The sequence below is a fragment of the Atractosteus spatula genome, chromosome 7 (assembly GCF_055471065.1).
Source record: "Atractosteus spatula isolate fAtrSpa1 chromosome 7, fAtrSpa1.hap1, whole genome shotgun sequence".
NCBI lineage: Eukaryota > Metazoa > Chordata > Actinopteri > Semionotiformes > Lepisosteidae > Atractosteus > Atractosteus spatula.
In genome coordinates, this window is record NC_142712.1 from 2,579,362 (window position 1) to 2,601,099 (window position 21,738).

The 21,738-nt window shown below is 35.8% G+C and overlaps 4 protein-coding genes across 4 annotated transcripts; all 4 read right to left on the reverse strand.

Moving 5' to 3' along the window:
• Nucleotides 1-2,623: 2,623 nt before the first annotated feature.
• LOC148830130 (olfactory receptor 52E4-like) lies at nucleotides 2,624-3,556 on the reverse strand. The gene has a single exon (XM_088921634.1). The coding sequence runs from the start codon at nucleotides 3,554-3,556 to the stop codon at nucleotides 2,624-2,626; it is 933 nt and encodes a 310-aa protein (XP_088777760.1).
• Nucleotides 3,557-7,629: 4,073 nt separating this feature from the next.
• On the reverse strand, nucleotides 7,630-8,562 carry LOC148830131 (olfactory receptor 52E4-like). Its single transcript, XM_088921641.1, has one exon. The coding sequence runs from the start codon at nucleotides 8,560-8,562 to the stop codon at nucleotides 7,630-7,632; it is 933 nt and encodes a 310-aa protein (XP_088777767.1).
• Nucleotides 8,563-14,896: 6,334 nt separating this feature from the next.
• On the reverse strand, nucleotides 14,897-15,874 carry LOC148830132 (olfactory receptor 52D1-like). The gene has a single exon (XM_088921642.1). It carries the CDS (start codon nucleotides 15,863-15,865, stop codon nucleotides 14,897-14,899), a length of 969 nt encoding a protein of 322 aa, XP_088777768.1. The 5' UTR covers nucleotides 15,866-15,874.
• A 2,536-nt stretch (nucleotides 15,875-18,410) lies between these two features.
• LOC148830133 (olfactory receptor 6N1-like) lies at nucleotides 18,411-19,349 on the reverse strand. The gene has a single exon (XM_088921647.1). The coding sequence runs from the start codon at nucleotides 19,347-19,349 to the stop codon at nucleotides 18,411-18,413; it is 939 nt and encodes a 312-aa protein (XP_088777773.1).
• Between the last annotated feature and the right edge of the window lie 2,389 nt (nucleotides 19,350-21,738).

The following is a 21,738-nucleotide window of genomic DNA, read 5'->3' on the forward strand; positions in this document are numbered from 1 at the left end:
ATGTATTTAATCTATTTGAACTTTTTATAATACTGGAAGGCATCAAGTAATTTTGCAAAATAAAACACCTTTATATCAACATGGCTAAACTTTTGCAGCCATATTTAGTTTTGATTTTGATTTTCTGCTGTACACTAACTTTTCAGCTTGAAATGAAGTGAGATGAAGGTAACAGAAAATGTGCATAAAGGCATTATTCCTAAGCAGATTAAACAGTGCCCCAATGAAGAAGGTCAAAGGAGCACTAAATGTCTTCTAAGATTGGTTTTTATACTGAAAGTGGAGATCCATAGTTAGAGGACAAGTTGCTTTCTATAGGTGTGACTTTAGTTCTGATCACAGGGATTATTCAAGTGTTGGCACACAAATAGCTGAACTTTGCTGGGGCTGGGAGGTATTGTTATCATTCCTGTCCTGCGGTGCAGTATCTTCCCTCTGTATCTGTGCAGATGCCTATGACCTTGTAGAGCTGCAAATAAGAAAAGCTTCTATTCCAGCTGATAAGGACAGCACTGTGGACACCGACACATGGTGTCAGAGAGGCCAGGTACTGCAGGTTTTTGTGTGACAGCATGCAGTGTCCTAATCCCTTTTGTTCTGCTATCAAAGATGACCTTGTAACTTTTGTAACTGCCGATTTTAGTCTAGAAATGAATTACAAAATAGCACGTTTGTTATTTCAAAGAAAGATATATTTGAGGAATTGTAGTCCGGTTGTCAAAATATTCTGATTTTTGTTAAGGGCCTCTGAGCTTGAATAAATAAACAATTTATTTTGTTGAGATTTGTATTTGTATGATCTTAGATCTTAGAAACATCCCAAATGAATTCAGGCTTTATGGAAATCAAATCCTGTAATGATGCAAAATAAGAATAATTTTGATAATTTCTCTGAGGTACAAATGAAGGTTCTCCCTGAGCACCAACAGCCCCCGGGCAACAGCAGCGGTATCAAGAAAATGCTGTGATACATGTCTGACGTATTAAATGAAAGAAAAGAGCAGGACTAAATAATATTAGAGTACAAGTGAAAACAAAAAGCACCAACTCCATGTTTCTGAATTCTAAACTTAATCATGATTGTACAAAAGCAACTGATTGATGAATAATTTCATTTCATAAATAATATCTTGAATTGTTAAAGTATTTTATTCTTATTTTTTTGGATTTCACATACAAAGATAGTATTTGTTATGTTTTAAAATTGTATTGTAGTTGGCTGCTGGGGAACATATTGGCAGCTGGGGTAAAGAGTTTTAGTAGTCTGCCTTTCAGGGCTCACATTTAAAGGGATCTTATTAATGGTAAATGATATACATTTTCTATTACAATATCTGAGATGGTTGCAGATTAGTAAAGGACTTTATTCACAGAATACATTTGCTGTGAAAATTCATTTTCAATTTGAACACTGTCAGATGAAGATCTGGGTGGTCTGGAGGTTGATATCACAGAGGAAGAGGTTTGGGAGGCTGTTGCCTGCCTGCTGAGGAGCAAATCACTAAGGTTAGATGGGTTTCCAATTGATTTTTATAAGACATTTTTACCTTTGTTGATTGCCCCCCCCCCCCCCAGTGGACATGTATGGTAAGGCAAATTATAATGGTAAATTACTGGAAACATTAGAAGCAGCACTAATTACTGTTTTATTAAAACCAGGAAATAACGACAAACCTTATGGACCCTATAGGCCAATGTCATTATTAAACTCGGATTATAAAATTTTAACTAAAGTTATTGCTAGAGAGGGACTTTTGCTGCCTAATCTAGTACCTATGGATCAAACTGACTTTGTTGCAAACAATTCCTCTTGTGATAATATTCAGAGATTTTATACAGTAATCTTACATTGCGCCAAGCATGTCTATGGAGAACTACTGGCATCATTACATGCTAAGACGGCCTTCGAGTGTGTTGCTCCCAAACAGATAGATGAATTCCCAAACAAATACAACATCACTTATTTATTAATGGAAAATGTTTATACAGTGGTACTAAAACTATTTTTAAAGTACATGTTTATTAATGTCAGTGTTTCAATTTCACATAAAATGGGATGGGAAAATTACATACATTTTGCTTAGCTGGACCAAATGGCTTCCTCTTGTTTATAACCTTTCTTAAGTCCCAGCTGCAGATTTCACACTGGGAGTGTGTGAAAAAAATATTAATTCAATTCAATTCAACTTTATTTGTCATTATACTTACACGGGTGCATAGTATAGTGAAAAGTGTTTCTCAGTAGTCACTCAGGTGCAGTATATAAATTGAACAGAAGACAAGACAATAGACAGTAACACAATAACAATAACACTATAATCAGAACTGTGCAAATACGCAAAGAGAGAAAAGAATACAATAGGACAAAAACAGTGCAAAAGAAATTGGGGAACAGTGCAAAAATAATACAGTGATTAATAAATATTACAACTAAAATCAAGTCAATTTTTTTTAAAAAATATAATATTATTAAAACATTCTTACTTTTTAATAGAGGTCTCTAATCTCTAAAAAATCATTTAATCTTATCCAGATAATATCATGTCAGGATTTATCATGTCAGTGTTTTATGATTAAATACTGTTGACTCTTGAATTTTCTTTTGGCAGCAGTTTACTGTGCACTAGTTTTGAGTAATTTTGTGACAACTAAATATGCTGTAAACTCTTCTCCTGATCTGGTGTAATTTTAAACCATATATGATGGGATTGAAAAGAGGAGGAATGATTAGAAATTCTAGTGACATAACGTTACGAAGAGACTGGGGCATGTCACTTGTCCCATATCTAGTGTACATTCCATCAAAAAGCAAGGCAATCATGAAGTTGGTAAAGGTTAGAAGGTGTGGCAGACAAGTGTTCATAAATTTAATTTGGTTATTCTGAGATCTTCTGCAGGCAGCAATTATTTGAATGTAGGAATAGAAGACATAAAGTACAGGTATAGAAAGTACAGCAATATTAATATATCCATATATATGATCATAGGTTGTTGGTATGCAGGACAGTTTCACAATTGACCAGTTTTCACAGTAAAGTTTTTCAATGTGATATCCACACAAAGGTAGCCTTATAGTCAATAAAAGTGCTAATATCAAAGAGCAAGAAGGACAAATCCAAGCAAAAGGAATTAATTTACCTATTAAAAGAGGAGTCATAACTGAATTATACTGTAAAGGCCTACATATTGCTACATAACGGTCATAAGCCATTACAGTTAAGTTAGCTATTTCACATAAACGAGAGGAGTAAATCACAAAGACTTGAATCAAGCATCCACTGTATGAGATCACATGAGAGTCAGAGAGAAAGTCAGCCAACAGTTTTGGATAGAAACCAGCAGTTCCATACAGTCCATTAACACATAAATTGCAAACAAAGATATACATTGGCTGATGGAGAGATTTCTCTAGAAGGATGGTCACAATCAGTGTCAAATTAAAAAAAATGATAGAAAAATAGCCCATCAAAGTTAAAGCAAAGTAAATATATTTATGTGTCCTTGAAACATTTAGTCCTGAAAGAGTAAATATGGTATGATGGGATAGGTTGTCCATTAATGGTGTTTTTAAAATTCTTTCTGAAGAGCCTAGAAATAAAAGAGAATATATACAATGCTGTAAATTTCTTTGTTTAATTCATTCATCACTCAACATTAATCATGAACATTATATATAGTCTTATATCAAAATCTGATTTTTATAGTATTTTAAGGCACGGTATTTAATTTAATTAAAATAAATTGTGTACAATATCCATATTCATTGCTAGGAAAGCAAAGATGTTATCACTATTTAGTGAAATGTTGTTTTCCAACAGTTGCATTAAAATATTTTTTTGTGATGTTTCAATTGTATTTCTGGGTTTGTCACAAACAAATCATCCAGCAGAAAACGTTTGTACCTAAACAGTTATTTGATATGTAAGACAGTTATTGAGTGTAATAAATTTAAAAGCTCTTTATCATTTTTGGACTAAACATTTGCCCAAACACAGTAAGAAAAACAGTTCACACACAGGAATTGCATGTACAAATGGCTGTGCTAGAGAAAACAAAGTGAACTATTAAAAGTTGTGTTTACAAAGTCAACAGTATTTCTAATATAATATAAGGCATCCTTTCTCTTAGTCTTTGATCTCTTCTGTCTGTGTAGTCTAAACACTATAGTATAGAATATATCATAACTTTTACATAAAATAAAAATAAGAAATCTCTGCCTTTTTTAGTTAATAGAATGTAACTTCTATTTCTGCATCGATAATGCAATATGTTCTGTAAGCATGTGATTTACCTGATTGTAGGCAGTGACTACATTGAATCCAGTACTGATCACCTTTTCATTTGCTGTCGGCTGTCAGAATTGAACAGCATCGCAGCTTTATCTTCTCCCTTTGAGGTGAGGGTTTTGGTTGATGATCTTAGAAACATCCCTACTGAATTCAGACTCTGTGGAAATCCTGTAATGATGCAAAATAAGAATAATTATTGATTATTTCTCTGAGGCACGAGCACCAACAGCAACTGGGCAACAGCAGTGGGATCAAGAAACTGCTGTGATACATGTCTGAAGTATGAAACAAAAGAAAAGAGAAGAGAAAAAAACCATGAAGGACTGAATAAAAAGAAAAAAAGATAAAAAACACAAACTCTATGTTTCTAAGACTTAAATTTATTCACAGCAAAATAATGACATTTTGTGAATGTACAAAATACCTGAACAAATGATTAATGAATAAATACTATCTTGAATTAAAATATTCTATTTTTGTCTTTTACATACTGTGCAAAAATAGTATTTGTCATATCTTAAAATGTTATTGTACTTGGGAAACCCACTGAGATTAGCAGGATGGTAGGGAATATATTGACAGCTATGGTAAAATATGTTAAGTAGTCTGCCTGATTTGGATCCAAGACCTTTATCCAGTGAGTAGAAACAAAAGTCATGCATCTATAGTATGTACTGTACCTTATCAGGTGGATACTTTTTTCTCTACTGACACAAGAATGTCAAGGATGAGAAAAAAAATCATCCACAGATTGAATGTAATTCACTATCAGCATGAAAACTATGCACACACTGTTCAGGGTTCACATTTAGAGGTCTCTTAATGATGGTAGAGGAAATATGAAATCTCTTTTAAAAACATCTGAGATGGTTGCAGACTAGCAAAGCATTAAATTCATTTATTCACAGAATAAATTCATTTTCAGTTTGAACATTGCCAGATGAAGATCTGGGTGGTCTGAAGGTTGATATCACAGAGGAAGAGGTTTGGGAGGCTGTTGCCTGCCTGCTGAGGAGCAAATCACTAAGGTTAGATGGGTTTCCAACTGATATTTATGAGAGATTTTTGTCTGGATTGATTTCCCCCCCGGTGGACATGTATGGTAAGGCAAATAATAATGGTAAATTACTGCAAATATTAGAAGCAGCACTAATTACTGTTTTATTAAAACCAGGAAAATATGACAAACTTTATGGATGCGATAGGCCAATATCATTATTAAACTCGGATTATAAAAGTTTGACTAAAGTCATTGCAAGAGAGGGACATTTGCTGCATAATCTAGTATCTATGGTTCAAACTGGCTTTGTTGCAAACAATTCCTCTTGTGATAGTATTCAGAGATTTTATACAGTAGTCTTACATTGCACCAAGCATGTCTATGGAGAAGTACTGGCATCATTATATGCTTAGACGGCCTTTGAGCGTGTTGAATGGATTTACTGTCCAATATCCACCAATAACAATTTACAATGTAATATCCTCTGGCTGCCATTTAAGCAAACTCTGAGTTGCCTTCATTAGTTTGTCAGAGATGAGGGACAGGGCAGGGATAGCTCCTTTCTCCACTGTTGTTTGCATTGGCAGTTGAGCCACTGGCCATTGCAATTGGTTCTCATCCATTTATACTGGGAGTAGATGTGGGAGCTTTAGCTCAAGCCATTTCCTTGTATGTGGACGACACCATGCTGTACCTTACAAAACTCTCAGAAATCTCTTAGAAACCTTTCTGAATTACTATTACAGTATGGGGAGATATCAGGTTACAGTGTGAATAGAACAAATGATGGAAATAAAATGTAATTACACAACTTAATATGGCTGTGAAGATTATGCCTCACATGAATATAGAAACTTATTTGTGGAGTGAATTGATGCTGACTAGTATAAGAGTTACTAAAATGGCATCAATTGCTCTTAATAATGGTACACTGTAGCTCTGAACTGTAAAAGTAGTATATTGCAACCTGTGGTATAATGTAGTATAATGCATAATGTGGTTGAGAGAAATCACCTTTCAACTGGAAAAAAGTAACTTGACAAAAAAAATCTAATCTAATAATCTAAAATCCAGCAGCCATATCACTCTGCAACTCACAACTGGCAGCCCACTGAAGCTAAGCAAGTGTGAGCCTGGTCAGTACCTGGATGGGAGACCTCCTGGGAAAAACTAAGGTTGCTGCTGGAAGAGGTGTTAGTGGGGCCAGCAGGGGGCGCTCACCCTGCGGTTCATGTGGGTCCTAATGCCCCAGTATAACGATAGGGACACTATACTGTAAACAGGCACCGTCCTTCAGATGAGATGTAAAACGAGGTCCTGACTCTCAGGGCATTTCTCGAAAAGAGAAGGGGTGTAACCCCGGCGTCCTGGCCACATTTCCCATTGGCCCTTACCAGTCATGGCCTCCTATTAATCCCCATCTATGAATTGGATTCATTACTCTGCTCTCCTCCCCACTGATAGCTGATGTGTGGGGAGTGTTCTGGTGCACTATGGCTGCCGTCGCATCATCCAGGTGGATGCTGCACATTGGTGGTGGTGGAAGGGAGTCCCCATTACCTGTAAAGCGCTTTAAGTGGAGTGTCCAGAAAAGCGCTCTATAAGTGTAAGCAATTATTATTATTATTAATGTATTGAGAAAGTATGGGGAAAATCTGTTACATTTGTGTCAACCTTTATTCCCATGACTAATATGAGTAGTTTAGTTAAACTCGTGTTGATTTTCTTGGCTATGCTATTTTATGCTAAGCTCAAATACAGTATACTGTAAATCATTCTACTTCAACTTTTTGCCTTTTAATGTTTCTTTATCTTGTTGTATATTTTACATATACTTGTTTATACAGTAATTGCTATGTACTGTACATGTAATAAGTGTAATTCAATAAAGTAATGAAGACAATGTTAAAAAATTAAATAAAACAATGCATGTAAATGGGGAAAGGGGTAATTTAATCCAGTTCTGCTCCCAAACAGACAGATGAAGTCCCAAATAAATACAACAACACATTTTTATTAATGGAAAATGTTTAAGCCACATGTTTGTTAATGTCAATGTTTCAATTTCATATAAAATGTGAAGGGAAACTTATATACATTCTGGTTAAGTGGACCAAATAGCCTCAGTTAATTTGTAACATTTTTTACATTCCAGCAGCAGATTTCACACTGGGGGTGTGTGAAAAAGATATCAAGTCCATTTTTTAAAGAAAGTAATGTTATGAAAAACATTCTTATCTTTTGTATTGGTCTCTCACCAATGTGTTTTATAATGAAAACATCAATGTCCAATACTCTTGACTCTTGAATTTTCTTTTGGCAGCTACTGTATTTAATAAACTAACTCTGAGCAATTTTGTGACACCTAAATATGTTGTAAACTCTTCTCCTGATCTGGTGTAATTTTAAACCATATATGATGGGATTGAAAAGAGGAGGGATGATTAGAAATTCTAGTGACATAACATTGTGAAGAGACTGAGGCATGTCACTTGTCCCATATCTACTGTACAGTCCATCAAAGAGCAGGGCAATGATGAAGTTGGTAAAGGTTAATAGGTGTGGCAGGCAAGTGTTCATAAATTTAATTTGGTTTTTCTGAGATCTTCTGCAGGCAGCAATTATATGCACGTAGGAATAAAAGACATAAATCACAGGTGCAAAAAACATTAAAATATGAATATATCCATACACAAGATTATATGTAGTTGGTATGCAGGACAGTTTCACCACTGACCAATTGTCACAGTAAAGTTTTTCAATGTGATATCCACACAAAGGTAACCTGATAGTCAATACAATTGAAAATATCATAGAGCAAAAAGGACAAATCCAAGCAAAAGGAATTAATTTACCAATTAGAAGAGGAGTCATAACTGAATTATACTGTAAAGGCCTACATATTGCTATATAACGGTCATAAGCCATTACAGTTAAGTTAGCTGTTTCACATAAACGAGAAGAGTAAATCACAAAAACTTGAATCAAGCATCCACTGTATGAGATCACATGAGAGTCTGAGAGAAAGTCAGCCAACAGTTTTGGATAGAAACCAGCAGTTCCATACAGTCCATTAACACATAAATTGCAAACAAAGATATACAATGGTTGATGTAGAGATTTCTCCAGAAGGATGGTCACAATAAGTGTCAAATTAACAAAAGTGATAGAAAGATAGACCAACAAAGTGAAAGAAAAAAATATGTATTTATTTGTTCTTGTAGTGTTCAGTCCTGAGAGTCTTAACATTGGATAATAAGATAGGTTGTCCATTAATGGCAATTAGAATTTCTTCCTGATTAAGCCTAGAAATAAAAAGAACATATAAAATACCACAAATATCTCATTGCATTTCATTCAAAAGCAACATTAATATTAAATGTAAACATTATATAATATAAACATTTTATAAAAGTTTGATATTGTTGTATGCATAATGTTATAGTTTTCATTAAATTAATTTGTGTCTAGTTTCCCTGTACACCTTCTCCTTATTTAGTGTGAAAGTGGTTTTAAGGTAGTTTTATTTTTATATTTCTCTGTGCCCCAAACACAATAGATTTTATACATGCCATATTGTACATATTACTTTAGGATCTGGTTTTTATACAAAACTTTTCCCAAATATATTAAGAAAAATATTTCACACACTGGAATTACATGTAAAATCTGACATACTTGTGAGCAAAATGAACCATCAAAAGTGCTATTCAAAAACTCCACAACAACTTTAATATGACTATTTTCTCATTGTTTTCAATCTTAGTGTCTATAGTTAAAAGCTATATACTGTACATCAAATAATGTTAAAAAGAATAAAGCGTTGCTGTATTGATTCGGTTCAGAGCTATTAATGTGTCTTACTGTAATATACAGTAAATGCAATACTTTCTGTAAGCACTCGTTTTACCTGATTATAGGCAGTGACTACAGTGACTCCTGTCTCGATCACCCTTTCATTTGCTGTCAGCTGTCAGGACGGCACAGCATCTCAGCCTTATCTTCTGCTTTTAAAATGAGGCTTATCGTTCATGATCTTAGAAACATCCCAAAAGATTTCACGCTCCTGCTCTGTTATAGTGATGTGAGATAAGAATAATTCTTAAATCATTCCTGATCACCAATAGCAACCGGGCAACAGCAGTGGGATCTGTTGTGAAGCTGTTGTGATACCTGCCTATAGTAATAATAGAAAAGAGAAAAAACTCCTGAAGGACTAAATAAATCAAGAAAACAAGAGACAATAAAAATGTGTCTAAGATATTAACTTATTTGTACCAAAGTAATGAAAACCATTTTATGAATGTACATAATACTTGAATAAATGATTGATGAATAAATGGATAAGTACTATCTTGAATCATTAAAGTATTCTAATTTTTTGTCTTTCACATACACCATATTTCTCATGTCTTAAAAGAATGATATTGTATTCGGATATCCTCCTGAGATCAGCAGTCTATGGTGAAAGAGTTTTAGTGAACTACCTTTTTTTTCTGGTGACTGGACTTATGGTGTTCTTCAGTCTAATAAGTGTTGAAGATGATCAGTCCTCTTCTTCGGAATCACTTCTCTTATTTCTCAGACTTGGCCAAACTTATTCTATTTAAATTCTCTATAGACTGACTCTCTGACTCTCTCTCTTCTAAACAATCTTTATACATGAAAAACATGAGACACACTTGGCAGGTTTGACTGAATTCCACATGCAATAGCTCTGGTTTGCATTCTCACCTGGACCTCATAGACCTGAATCTGAACCTGAACCCTTCCTTCTGTCTGTAGAGCTTGTCTGGGATCCTGTTCTTCTGATGGTTTTTATTCCATCTTGTGGCCAAAATGTGGGTTCTTTACCTCAGTGGTGACTTTAAAGCTCTCTGGGATCCTAGAGACTGAAAGATATTATACTGTAGATTCAGTATATAAGGAACTATAGTTTCTTATTCTATTTGTTATTAATTAAAGTGAGCTGAATGAGTTTATGGTTTTTAGAGAAACCAGCATTGTAAACTGTTGGCTACATTTTGGAAGGCAAAGGGTAGTGAGACAGGCCCGGGACTATCTTTGTAATTAAACTTAAACTGAAGTGGTTACAGAATGAGGACTTTCAGGTTAATTTTCAGGCAATTTGTTTTAAGCCCTCCACGTGAGGTGCACTTTTACCCAACGAGGTCCAGGTGGAACAATGCCTGATCAGGTCACCTTTAAAAAGGCCTTAATTCAAAGCTTAGGTCACTGCAAGAAAAAGGCCACATTCCATTCTATAATGACTCGAATGTCACCTGAAACAATGGAGAGGGCCATTGGCATGCTTCAGCAGGCATGTCACGTGCCAGCATTGCCAGATATTATGGAGTGAGCTGCTCCACAGTGTCCCGACTGCAGGGAAGATTCCAGCAGACCAGCAGGACAGATGACAGTCCAAGATCCGGTCGCCCTCAAGTGACCACACCAGAGCAGGACATACACATCAGACTAGTCCATCTGAGAGATCTATCTGCCACCCATACTGCTGCTGAAACTGCCTGCAGACACAATGCTCACATCAGTGACAGGACAGTGAGGCTCCATGCTGCTGGCCTTATAGCAAGGCGACCTGTCAGAGGCCCTCTGCTCACACCTCCTAGACGTCACACCCGACTGGCTTGGGCCAGACAGAGGCTGCGATGGACTCGTCAACAGTGGCATCAGGTCCTCTTCATGGATGAGTCACTCTTCAGCCTGTTCCACGCAGACGTGAAGGGCCAGAGTGTGGAGGAGGAGGTGTTGTGTTTCTTTTTTCCATCAGTATACTGTATATATGCTTTGAAAATTGGATTGTCTGTGATTTACGATTTTTTAAAGTTTTCACTTATACATAAAATAGAGGAGCGCTGTATGAAAACTAATGGAATTGCACAGATGATTGAGATCTATCCAAGAAATGATCAGTTACTGAATTTTCTGCAGATTTATGTGAAATGTGAAAAATAAGCATTCTAAGACTAAAATCTAATCAGATTTCACTGATCATAAAATTCAAATACAGGTACGGTAGATCTTGATTAACACATTCCTGAAAGATGTTATGTATCTTAAAAACACATACATTAAAAATGAATTTCACATAAGAATACAGTACTTATAAATGGGTTCCCAAATAAAAACAATTACACATATTAATTTACGTTTATATTTATATAATATATATAGTACTGTTTATATTGTTGTGTTAAAAGTAATTTTAAATACATGAATGTTCAGATATTTAAATAAAATATAAAATATGACAGGAGAAACACACACACATTGAAGGCACATTTTGATTACTTTCTACTTTCTTTTGTAGACTAACCTTCAAGGTTACTGTGAAATTATGAACGTCATTTTATATTTATTAGCTTACGAGGTATAAGAAACAGAGTGGGTCCAATATCTGAACACCAAGGCATTGTTTTTTCAGATTTATCAGATCGTAATAAAGAATGTTTAGGGAGCTCCAAATTGCATAGGTCAGAAGAGGACAAGTTGCTTGGAAAGTGATGCCTTCAGCTGCCAGAGACAGGAATTAGTCAACTATTGGTACACAAAACAACGAGCACCACTGTGTTTGTGTGATATGTTTGTCTGTCAAAACATCAATGCATTTCTCTGCGTTATCGTTTTCCAGATGTCTATGACATTCTGGTTTTGTCAATGACAGCAGCATCATTCTTCCATTGAGTAAGGACTCTGCTGTGTGCAATGAGAGACACGCTGAGTGGGAGAGGCCAGATAGCTGCATTGCAACAGTGTACATGTATTGCAAGAAAGCCTGCACTGACCTAATTCCTCTTGCTCTGATATCAGAGATGGAATTAACAATACCAGTATGATTATCAATTTTAATTTTGTAAATTGGAGTATTGAACAAGATTCCTAGACATGATGTTGAAGCTGATACCCTGCATATTTTTAAGCAACCATATGAGATGTTTAAAACTACTTAAAATGGGTTAGATTCCAGCTACAAAGTGAGTAAGGTGTGTGAAAAAATTAAAAATCCTTTTTAAAAGAAATATATTATTAAAAACATTCTTACCATTTGCAGAAGGATCTGACTTCCTAATAATTAAAATATCTTCCTCAGATAACATAAAGTACATTATAATGAAAACATCAAGGTCAAATAGTTCTATTTGACTCTCTGGTTTGCCTTTGGCAGCTGTGCTGACAGCTGAATATTCTGAAAACTCTTCTGATACAGTATACTGTATGATGGGATTGAAAAGAGGAGGAATGACCAGATGACCAGTGACATGATATTGCAAAGATACTGGGGCATGTCAATTGTCCCATATCTAGTGTACTGTCCATCATAGAGCATAAACAGGTGTAAATAAGTTTAATTTTGATCTTTTGAGATTATTTTTCAGGCTGCAATTAAGTGCATATATGAATAGAAGACAAATACCACAGATATAGAAAACATAGCAATAATGGCATATGCATACACTGTCACGTAGCAGTTCTTTCTGGGCCCTATGCAGACGACATGATCTGGTTGGTGAAGACACAGTAGGAATAAAATCATGCAGGAGAAGGGATGGAGACAGGGGGCGTGTCCAAGGAGTGCAGGTGTCCAGGGGAAGTGAGTCCGGGAAGTGAGTCCGGCGAACAATCCATATAGGAAATCCAAACGGGTAATCAGAAACAAAGGCAGAAGTCCATGGCCAGGCGATCCATCCGAGGGGAACAGGAACTGGGTCGGAACCGGCGAGGAGAATCAGGAACAGAAAGTTAAAAGTATAACGGAGCCAGACGCAGCAGGACCCCGGGCTCTCATGAAATGGAATTCAATGAGGAACCAGGAGTAAAGTCTGCATCTGGCTTTCAAGGGGGAACGGAAATAGGGAACAGGTGCAGGTAATGGGAGAAAACACGGAAGGGCTGGAGCGCCCTTAAGAGGAGGGGTTTGCGATCGTGACATACACCAAGGTGTATTGGAATGCAGGACACAACTGACCAATTTTCACAGTAAAGTTTTTAAAGCTGCTAGCCACATAAAGGCAGCCTAATCGTCAATAAAGTCATGAAGATAATAGGGAAAGAAGGACAAATCATGTGAGCGTTGAGGATGGTCAGGCTTATTCTTTGGAATCACTTCTCTCGTTCTTTTTAAACTTTATTTTACAGCATTGATCTCCCACAAATGGCCAGCATTCCTCTACAGAGTCTCTCCTATAGTCTAATTTGTACTCACTTTAAACATCTTTATATCTCAGGAAGATTGAGATACACCTAGCAGCTTTGATTAAATTCCACTTACAGTGGCTTTACAGTACTAAGTTCTCACCTGGACTTCAGAGCTTGAGCAAACTGGATTACGTTATGCACAGAGATTTGATACCATCTTGTAGTGAAAGTGTAAGTGCTGTATGTAGTGTTTGTGTCCAGGTACTGTATATTGTGCTTTGTGACTGTTGCTCTCTGAGACAGGCTTTGTCTCCTCCCTGACCCTGTATTGTATTGGAGGTTAGAAAATGGATGGATGGAATAACAATAAATAAAGAAATATTTTCACATTAAATAAATCCTTTATTAATCTTCATTTTCCCTCTTATGAAGAGCATTGAAGAAATTGTGCGCAGTGACAGTGCAGTATTTTCTTTGGATTCATTTTAAAGGAGTTTTGTAGGAATACAGAAGCTAGGATATGCCTTACACTTTCAGATAAGCCGGGCAGATATTCAGATAGACACCAGGAGAAGGCTCCATGGCCAAAACGTGGTGTTTTCTTTCTTCTTTTTTTCAGCATGGAATAAACCTATTACTTGATACTTTCAGATATATCTATAGTTCACAACCAGTAACAACACCCAGGAATTAAATATATTGATAAAAAAACATCTGAGTGTTTAATTAGTAAACACTCAACCTGACAGGCCAAAGGAGATGGAGGCCTGGACCCACCTGCAAACAGAGGACTGACCACGGGGCAACTGCAAAGGTGGGGCTGGGGGGCAGGGGAGATGCCAGGATGAGCATGAAGGAGAAGAGGGGATTACATATAGTATTTATAGTTTAGATCGATAGATAAGACTTTATTGATCCCGAAGGGAAATTGATGTGTTACAGCAGTGCAGCCCAAGACAAACAAAAACAGACATCAGAATAGACAGAAAATTATACAGAATAAATATAAAATAAAATAAATACATAAATACATAGGTGTTTGCAAAATATGATGATCATAGTCACTGTAAGAACAATAAAATACGTGCAAAATGTGCACAGGTTTATACAGATTGATTGTCCAAGAAGTACAATGGAGCAACATGCAAATGAAGGGCTAACAGTCCTAGCCTAGGGCAGCATAATACACCCTGACAGCCGCCGGGAGGAAAGACCTGAGGAAACGTTCCCTCGAACACCGTAGCTGGAGCAGTCTGCTGCTAAAAGTGCTCCGCTGCCCAATAATTGATCTAACTGACGTCAAGAATGATTGTGATTTAGGGCAGCTGAGGCTGATTAATCTTGGCTGCAGTAATGCCTCCTGAAAGTTCATTGTAAACTCCCTCAAAAAGGTAAAAAAATAAAACATAAACTACCTACCTACAGTACCTATTTGAAAGCACATTTATAATCCCTAAAGGGCTATAACATGTTTTCCCCTGCTTCCTTCGTGCACAGCGTCTCTGTGTTTCTTGCACAGCGTCCTCATCATCCGTGTGCGGATGTGAGTCAATTTCAAACCGTAAACCAAGGGGTTGAAAAGAGGAGGGATGAGGAGAAATTCCAGGGCCAGGAAATTGCGGAGGCTCTGCGGGAAATCCTTTGACCCGTATCGACTGTACATGGTATCGAACAGTAAAGCAATGGTGAAGTTGATCAGGGTGAGCATATGTGGAACACAAGTTTGCATGAATTTACCTCGGTCTTTGCTGGATGTTCTGCATGTAATTATAAGTTTCATATAAGAATAAAGAATAAAAAACACATGTCCCACAAACACTAATATTACAAAATACCCGTACACGTTATTTAATGTGGTGGGTACACAAGAAAGCCTCACAATGGACCAGTTCTCACAGTACAGTTTTTCAATGTGGGATCCACATAAAGGCAGCCTTGCTGACAATGAGATCAAACCCGAAATACAAGACAAAGGAAGAAGCCAGGACAACAAGATCAATTTACCCACATTCTTATTTGTCATGATGGAGTGATAATCTAACGGCCTGCATATGGCTACATACCTGTCATAAGCCATCACCGTCAAAGTCGAAAAATCACAGAGAACTGAAGAGTAGATTACAAACACCTGACTAAAGCACCCAGCATATGAGATCACATGAGTGTCAGAGAGAATGTCAGCCAGGAATTTCGGATAAAAACCAGCTGTTCCGTACAGTCCATTAAAACTCAAATTACAGAGGAAGATATACATTGGTTCATGTAGTGTTCGCTCTAGTAGGATTGTCACCATTAACGTCACATTGACAAAAATAATTGAAAGATAACCTAAAAGTGTCAAGGAAAAGTACACATATTTATTTTCTTTTGTTTCATTTAATCCTGAAAGAGTAAACATTATGATAAGAGATGAATTTTCCATTCTTATTGTGGGTAGAAAATGTAAATAAATAATTTATTTTGTGTACAGTTTCAAGAAACCTTTGTCTTTGGAATCTTTTACAGGACAGACTAAGTCAAAACCCTCCCATTCTTCCTACAGCACAAAGAGCAGGATCTGAGGACACAAACAGAGAAGAAGCAGACATCAACACAGACATGACAATATTATGCAGCTCTTTATACTGTAGAAGGACTGTGGTACAGGTATCTTGCTAATTCATTTAAAAGCTGAGCCCCAGAACACAAAGTATATATAACATCTGGAAAATTAAAGAAGCAGCAGAATTAGATTATATTTACATGTTTTATGGGTTAGAAACTGGATCTGTAGATATCAAAATAAATATGATCATGGTTTTCACACAATGAAATCAAAGTCATATTTTAATCTGTTTGACTGTTCACCTTAGGGAAGAGGTGATTACATTGTTTTGGAATCAAAGAATTTTACAGCTCCAGACAAGAGGTTTTAAAAAGGGCAAACCCTGACTTGGAAACATGATGTGCTTGTGGAGCGGTAGTGGTTAACTTAATACATAAACTCTCTTATCCTGTAATATGGTTACACAACTCCTCAGTATTTAATTGAAATGTAATTTAATATTTCAGAAATATAATTCTGATTCTCTTTATGCTAAAGAGCTCATGTCATATTTAATCTAACATCATAAATATTAGTCACTTATTTCACAATTTTTCTCACTAAGATGAAAACTCTATTAATTGTTTTGCTCACTAAGCACACAGTTTCATACACTACTGTATATATGATCCTTACAAGTAATTGACATTATCTCAACATAGTCAGAGCCATCTTTAAAAATCTTTCCTGTTGTACTTGTTTTGTCTCCTAGTATTAAAATATTAACTGATTGTATGAATTAAGACTGAAACAACACAGATTATACAAAGTGTGAGAGTATTAAAATGCAGTCCACCCTCCAGAGAAACACTGAGAAATTATAACCCTTTGTAATTCTGAATATTTGGTGTATGCAAAGTGTGTGCAGTATATGGAATAAACAAGAATGTTTATATCATGTAAAAAATCTAACATACTGTAGTTTACATTAAACATATTGCATGAGATTATTTGATGTGCACAATATTCAACATGCAGCACATTATTCTTCTACCTTAAAAATATCCACTATTGTTTTACTGTACATTAAAATAATTGACACTTTCCTAAAGATACAGGACTCAGGTTTAACTCATCTACCCTGTAGTAAGCTACACGATATCATCTCTAGCTTTAAGTTCTCAATGCTGTATTGTCAATAGAACTCATTTAGTTCTCTAGTGTCCTCTAACAAAGCAATTTCTGTCTAAATTACCTTTTTTCCATGTTGCTCAGCAGAAAACTCTTTTGGAATCCCGTACCTCTGTTTGGAAGAAAGTATTCTTATAGGTCTCTTTGTTGGGGGTGACTTGTTTTTTCTGTAGGAAATATCCAGGGAGATTGCTTTGGTCTCTTAGATCTTAACTCACGAGTTATAAATGGGAAGAGTTATCCATAGGGAACATTCTGATATGATTTTCTGTGCAGTATATGTGTACAGTAAATACACACTATATCCCAAGACATGACATAGGTGAATTAAAACAAAAGAGTTAAATTGTGAGACCTTGCATCTTAGATTTTTTTCATAACTAAATAGCTTCTCCTGCAACTAAGCCCAATGTATATCTTTTGAATGTGGCAATTAATGTTGGATTTTCTATTGTGAAAACGCTAGAAGATCCATTTGGACTTTTATTTTCTACTCTCAATAGCAGGACCATTTCCCTTAAAATGGGCCAAATCACTTCAAATCAATTCCTCTGGCTGTGAGGTTCTCATCCTTTTACTTACTCGCCCATGTCTACAAGAAATGTTTAAACTCTTGGTGATGACTCTGATGACATTAGTCTGCACATGTTTCGGGGTCTGAAGAAGACTTAATTTCTCCCTTGGCTTACATATTTAATGGATTCTGTACTCATGGCTTCATGGCTTGGGAGTACCACTGGAAACTGCCCCCCCCACCAATGATTACAGATCCATCTCTCACCCCAATCCCATACCCAGCACTAGAATTACTAAGATCAGTAATTCTTTCTTAGATCTTCAGACAACTCTCAGACTTTCTGCATTCATTCTTCTTTAACACTGAATGGCAATCAAGGTGACATCTAGAAGCATCTATAAAAGTTTTAAGGAATTGTGAAATTACCAGATCATTACTGGAATAAAATTAGAGAATTTATTTTCAACATGTTAACAGGGCATTAATAGATTTGAACACTGGATTGTATAATTAAAATTACAGTCTGTAGAGAATTTACAGTAAGCTGTTAATGCACAAAGTATTTCTTTAAAAAAATCAGCAAATTCTCTTTCACAGTGAAAATCAGATGGACATTTGCTGGAGCAATTTCAATAAAGTACCTTACTCGAGTGTACAACTGTCATTCCTGTGTGGATCACTTTAGGCAGTGATTTTCAAGTTGCACATTTTTGCCGAACATGTACTGTAAGTTTGCTATTGAATAAAGATTTTTTTATTTCCAAGCAAATGCATGATTCTTTTTCGAATCTCTGGCAAGTTAAGGCCATAAATGAGGGGATTTAGAAATGGGGGAACTATGATAAACTCCAGTGACAACATGACAGCCACTGTCGTGAGCATATCTTTAGTCTCAAATCGATTTAAAGTTACCTCAGATAAGATGGTTATTGAATAGTTCACCAGTGTTACTAAATGTGGGAGGCAAGTTTGCAAAGATTTCTTTTTGAATTCCTTGGAGCTTTTTTGACAAACAATAAGAATTTTAGTGTATGAATACAAAATGAAACACAGGGGTAGAAATAAACCTGTGGATGAAATGACAAAACCTACAGCATTGTTAAGAGTTGTGTTGACACAGGACAGCTTCACTATAGACCAGTTAGAGCAATATAATCTTTCTATCTGATTTCCACACAAAGGCAACCTGGCTGACAACATAATAAGCAAACCCATGCAAAACACTGAACAGAGCCAGGAAACAGCTATCAGAACAGAAATGTGCCTGGGGGTCATTCTGATGTTGTACTGCAGAGGTTCTGATATTGCAACGTACCTGTCATAGGCCATCACTGTTAAAAAGGATAATTCTGAAATTGCATAGCTGTAGATGATGAATGCCTGAGTGAAGCAGGCAGCACGAGTGATGGTGTGAGTGTCTGACAGAAGATCTGCTAAGAATCTTGGGAAGAAGCCAGCAGTTCCGTACAGTGAATTAACAGATAGTCCACACAAAAATATGTACATGGGCTCATGCAGGTGCTTCTCTAGGAATATTATGAGCACAAGAATTAAATTTAATAATATTATGATGCAGTACCCTAAAAGTGCCAAGAAAAAAAAGAAATATCTAGAATGACCCATGTCTCCAAAAAAGGAAAGACAGAAGGCTGTTGCGACAGTTTCATTTCCCATTCTTCCTCTGGGTAGTGGCTTTGCAATGTTTTAGGATACCTGAAAGTGAAGAAAAGTTATTTTGTGCAAACGTAACAATCTAACTTGACAATGACTCTATACACATGTTCAACAAAAGGCATTGCAGCTTTACACATTGATCAATTTTATTCAATGCCATTGCATTACAACTCTGTATTTTTGTTATACTGTATACAGTATATTAACAATCCTTATATCAGTTATCCAAAATGAAGTGCTTGACAAAAAATCTTTAACTTTATTTACTCCTTTACATAACAATACGATACAGACTAACCAATGTATTTAGTGAAGAGCAAAATAAAAATAGCACTAGATATTGTTCAATGGTTGGTAGGTGTTTTTTGACCACGTGGGTCAAAACTATAAATCTGAGGTCTTGCTGTCACTAGGGTTCTCCTGACTGGAGCCCAGAAGGGTGTCTGTGGAAAAAACTCACCAAACTCATCAATGTGATCAGCAGCAGAGATGGAGCAGGAACAGCCTCTATCCAGAGGCTGATTAGATCTCTGTGTTAACTCTGCCAGGATTGTGTTAACAGTTAGGGAGGTCAACCTCTAAGATACCCATGCTTTCATTTTGAATGTGTGTTTTCAGTGTTTCTGCATATTGTTCACTTTCTGTGATTTTGATATCTACATTTTAAAAGACTTGATTAAAGCTACAACAACTGAGGTTCCATCATGCCTTGGTATAATCATGCCCAAGGATATCAGAGAGTCACCTTCTCTAAACTCCTTCAAATCCAGACTCAAAACCATCTTCTTTAGAAAAGCCTTTACTGAACTGGTTCCATTCTTCACCCCTCTGCTTTTCTTAGTACCACCATCCACGGTCTCCTCTGTATATTGTAATTGTGTTTTATCTTGTGTATTCTTTTTATTTATTGTTGTTGTCATTCTGTAAAGCACTTTAAGAAGCCACCTTTAAAGGCGCTATATAAAATAAAGTTTATTATTATTATAATTGCTATCCTGAGTCAGGACACCAAAGCTGTGCTGACTTCAATTTTGGATTCCTGCAGTAGGTTCAGATGCTACAATTCTCTCTCTTTCCAGACCAGCCCGGTGTGGCAGAGTCTTTCTGGCTCAATAACATGACTGTCTTCATGAAAAGAAACCTGCAGCACTGCAGCGTTCCGTGTTTCATGAATGAATGGGTAAATTAATACATATCGTTGGAAGAAATAAACTTTCCCCAAATACCTCTGGTACAAGGTTTTAACATACAAATCTTCCAAGGTCTTTAAAAAAATGTGCATTAGCAACATCAACTGAGTTGACAGAAAGTAAATATGCATGCACAATTACAGTATTTGTTTTACAACAGGCACATTAGAAACCATATATCTTTTATTATTAATAAAATACCGTTTTATCATTTTACAGTAGAATTTGTTTTAATTTGTGCTATAAACTGGTTATAATGTGTAAGTTACAAAAAACAAAAAAATCTATAGTTAAGGCAGGTTTTCTTTTAATTCTCCAGGCACAGACACAATTCAAATTAAAATGACCTGTTCTTCAGTGACTTTCGTTAGTACGTACCCTCACGACACTTGCTGTATGGTCACGAAGAATGTATATTCCTCTGTATAATGACAGGTTATTTTATAGATACAGAATGGTCTCAGGTGAGATTTCTATTCAAGGGATAATCTACCTTTACTAATTAATCATTAAAAAACACAACAGTGTCTGAATGTCACAAGATGGTGTTGTTTTAAACAGACTGCAATAATACAATTATTTCTGAAAAGGATTAGCCAGCAGAGCAGAGCTGACTTGCCTCTACAAATTAATCAATAGTAATTAATATGATACAATACCAAAAAAAAAATAAGTAAAGGAAAAAATGGCCTTTGTGGATTTATATTTTAGACCAGGTTATAAGTTTGCATTTTGTTCACAGTGTGGGAAGGAAAGCTTTTGTTTTACATAAATACAGTATGAAACAATTTAAAGGAAAGTTTGCTAAAATTGTTATGAAAGTTTCATTTTACTCAAGGTAGTATAATTTTTTTTGTTTTGTAATTAGCAGTGTTTATTTTATTATATTGGACAAAATACACAAGAAACTAGGGTTGAAAAACATTTCATTACTCTACCAAGTGTGAAGTGGAAATTCATTTTTACAGACACTGTACCTATGGATACCACAAATTTATAATGAAATTATTGTAGTTCTAATCAGCATTTTTAAACAAAACTAAAAGCCTGTTGGTCTCTTTCAATGGATTGCAGTACAAGACCTCAGCTGATGGTGCCTATATCAATAACTGTATTGTTAATTAGGGAATCTGTTCCATTTACCCTGAAACTGGATCAATACTAATGCAATCAGTTGTTGTTTTATATTCATAATTCAT